General features: G+C 39.5%; 1 protein-coding gene across 1 annotated transcript in view; it reads right to left on the bottom strand.

Annotated features, from left to right (window-relative positions):
• Positions 1-336: 336 nt before the first annotated feature.
• LOC110452065 (beta-1,3-galactosyltransferase brn-like) overlaps positions 337-2,453 on the bottom strand; it is an 11,161-nt gene continuing 9,044 nt past the window's right edge. Inside the window, exon 2 of the mRNA XM_021500346.1 lies at positions 337-1,543. Within this exon, the coding sequence (XP_021356021.1) occupies positions 383-1,483 (1,101 nt within the window). The 5' untranslated portion in view covers positions 1,484-1,543 and the 3' untranslated portion in view covers positions 337-382. The remainder of the gene's footprint in view (positions 1,544-2,453) is intronic.

Below are 2,453 nucleotides of genomic sequence, written 5' to 3'. Positions count from 1 at the left end.
GATATACGTAAGACTTAATGTATACACTATAACAGATACACGTTAGAATTAATGTATACACTGTAACAGATACACGTAAAACTTAATGTATACACTGTATCAGATACACGTAAGACTATTGTATACACTTTAACCGATATACGTAAGACTTAATGTATACACTATAACAGATACACGTAAGAATTAATGTATACACTGTAACAGATACACGTAAGACTTAATGTAAACACTATAACCGATACACGTAAGACTAGTGTATACGCTTTAACAGATATACGTAAGACTATTGTATACACTTNATGTACACAATAACATATACATGGTATTAAAGGTGTTTTATATTGAATTGCTTAACGTGATGCTATCTAATGTACAATTCATGTTATATATGCGTCGTCTGCCCTGTGTTGTCAGATGTTCGTTGTCGAGAAGGGTTCAATACCCTCCGTAGAGCGTCCACATACATCGTATGTGTCTGCCAGGCTGCCTGCAGGAGTACATCGTTATAATAGCCATGAGAAGCAATGACACTGTGGAATAGCATGCTGTTGTGTTCTATCCTCTTTTCACCAGTGTAAATATTAGAGTTGTGTTGGGGATATACCCCCAGTTTAAACACCACAATAGCAAGAAAGACATCATCGAATAGAAAGTTCTTGGTATATGGTATTGCAATTTGTATATCCTTCAAGAAATGCATAGATATGAGCATAGCCCCGGCACTTATGAACGGTGGGTAGCGGTTAAAAGGATAGTCCTCGTAGGATATAAACCACTTTCCATACTCATTCCGTTCAGGTGCGTCTTCGTGGAGATTTCCCATGAAGAGTGTCTCGTGCTGTTTGGCAGAGAGGGGGTCGAGAAATGCTATAAGAAAGGGCGTGGCTACGTAGAAGTCGTCATCCATGAACACGACGAACTGAGCGTGGCCACAGTGCTTGACGGCCCAGTGGATTCCACCGACCGTCTTTTGAGTGTTGTTGTAATAATCATCCCTGAACGTCATTTGTAGGACATCGTTGTGTCGATTAATCTCGTCCTGCAATGTTTTGTGAATTCGATGGTCGTCGTTCTCCCTTGGCATTCCAACCAAAAATATCGTCTTATATTGAAATGTACTCGATGTGGGGCCCTCCTTTCCCCAGGTGGATCGAATTGAATCCCTTCTGTCAAAATGACGGACGGAAGACTTGACAAGGAATAGAAGGAATATATCACTCTGTTTGCATTTGTTAGAGACGTCGGTAGTGTATTTGTATTGGTAATTGTTGATGGGCTTCTTGTCCAGCGGCTTACCTGCTCGGTACGCCCGTACTAGAGCCGTCATGTTGATGTCCAATGGATACCGGAAACTCTTAAAGGACACATCCTTCGAGAGTTTGCTAACCTGGTCACGTGTCATGAGAAATATCATAACGACCAGCAGCAGTAGCAGGTGACATCGCCTCCGAAAAAACCTTTGTACCAATCCATCATACCTCATATTCAGTCTGTCCTTGTTCAAGGTTTGTGCAAGGTTTGGTTGAGGTCATTGGTGAAGATCCTGCAAAACAGTTATCAGTTAAGTTAATACATCTTTTTCGAGGATTATAGTGGCATATTTTAATGGGAAAACGGAGTTGAAAATCAAAGTTATCTTTGCATGTAAACCTAGTTTTTTAACAACACAATCTTATGGACAGACGGAGGCAGAGACAGAGAAGGGTTATTGAGACTGCATAGCAAGATAGAAAAGAAGAATAGAAAGTAAAGGAAACAAAGAGCTAGAGAGTATGAAAAGGGCGGGATGAAATAAAACTTCTTGGTATATCTCATTTTTATTTATTTCACCAAGGTGACATACCGCCATCCCCCTACCCTTATAAACTATTTAATAACTCGTCCCGAATTTTCAAGGGGTCATAGCAAATTTTGTCGAAGTGTCGCTAGGCGTTTTTTTGTCAATACTTACCGGGTCCCTGGGTGGGAACCAATGTAAAATATGTCTTTTTTTTCAATGCCTCCACTAGGAGTCGAACCCATGACTTCTGGTTTACTACTTGTCTGATGCTCTACCGAATGAGCTAAACGCAGTTCTCCCTATAGACGATTCGGTAGGAGGCGGCCAGAGTTTTGCTAGAGAGACATGATTATACTAATGTATTATCAATTAGGTGGTTTGCTCGATTCTATGTAAACGTTCGTTTGCTTGTTTACAGAAATAAGATAGACTTCGACTTATATTGTTCATATATTTATCATCATCATCATCATCATCATCATCATCATCATCATCATCATCATCATCATCATCATCATCATCATCTGTGCATAGTTACAAACATCAACATCATCATGATAGATAATCTATCACACCCATGCTCTGCCTAAAACAACATACTTCACATAGTATATCATTTATATAATAAAACATAAACTCAATCTTACACACACACACCAGAGACAAAATAGGG

The sequence above is a fragment of the Mizuhopecten yessoensis genome, unplaced genomic scaffold, assembly GCF_002113885.1.
Source record: "Mizuhopecten yessoensis strain PY_sf001 unplaced genomic scaffold, ASM211388v2 scaffold6373, whole genome shotgun sequence".
NCBI classification, from domain to species: domain Eukaryota; kingdom Metazoa; phylum Mollusca; class Bivalvia; order Pectinida; family Pectinidae; genus Mizuhopecten; species Mizuhopecten yessoensis.
Note: the sequence above shows the minus strand (reverse complement) of the source record. Positions and strands in the feature narration are given on the sequence as shown.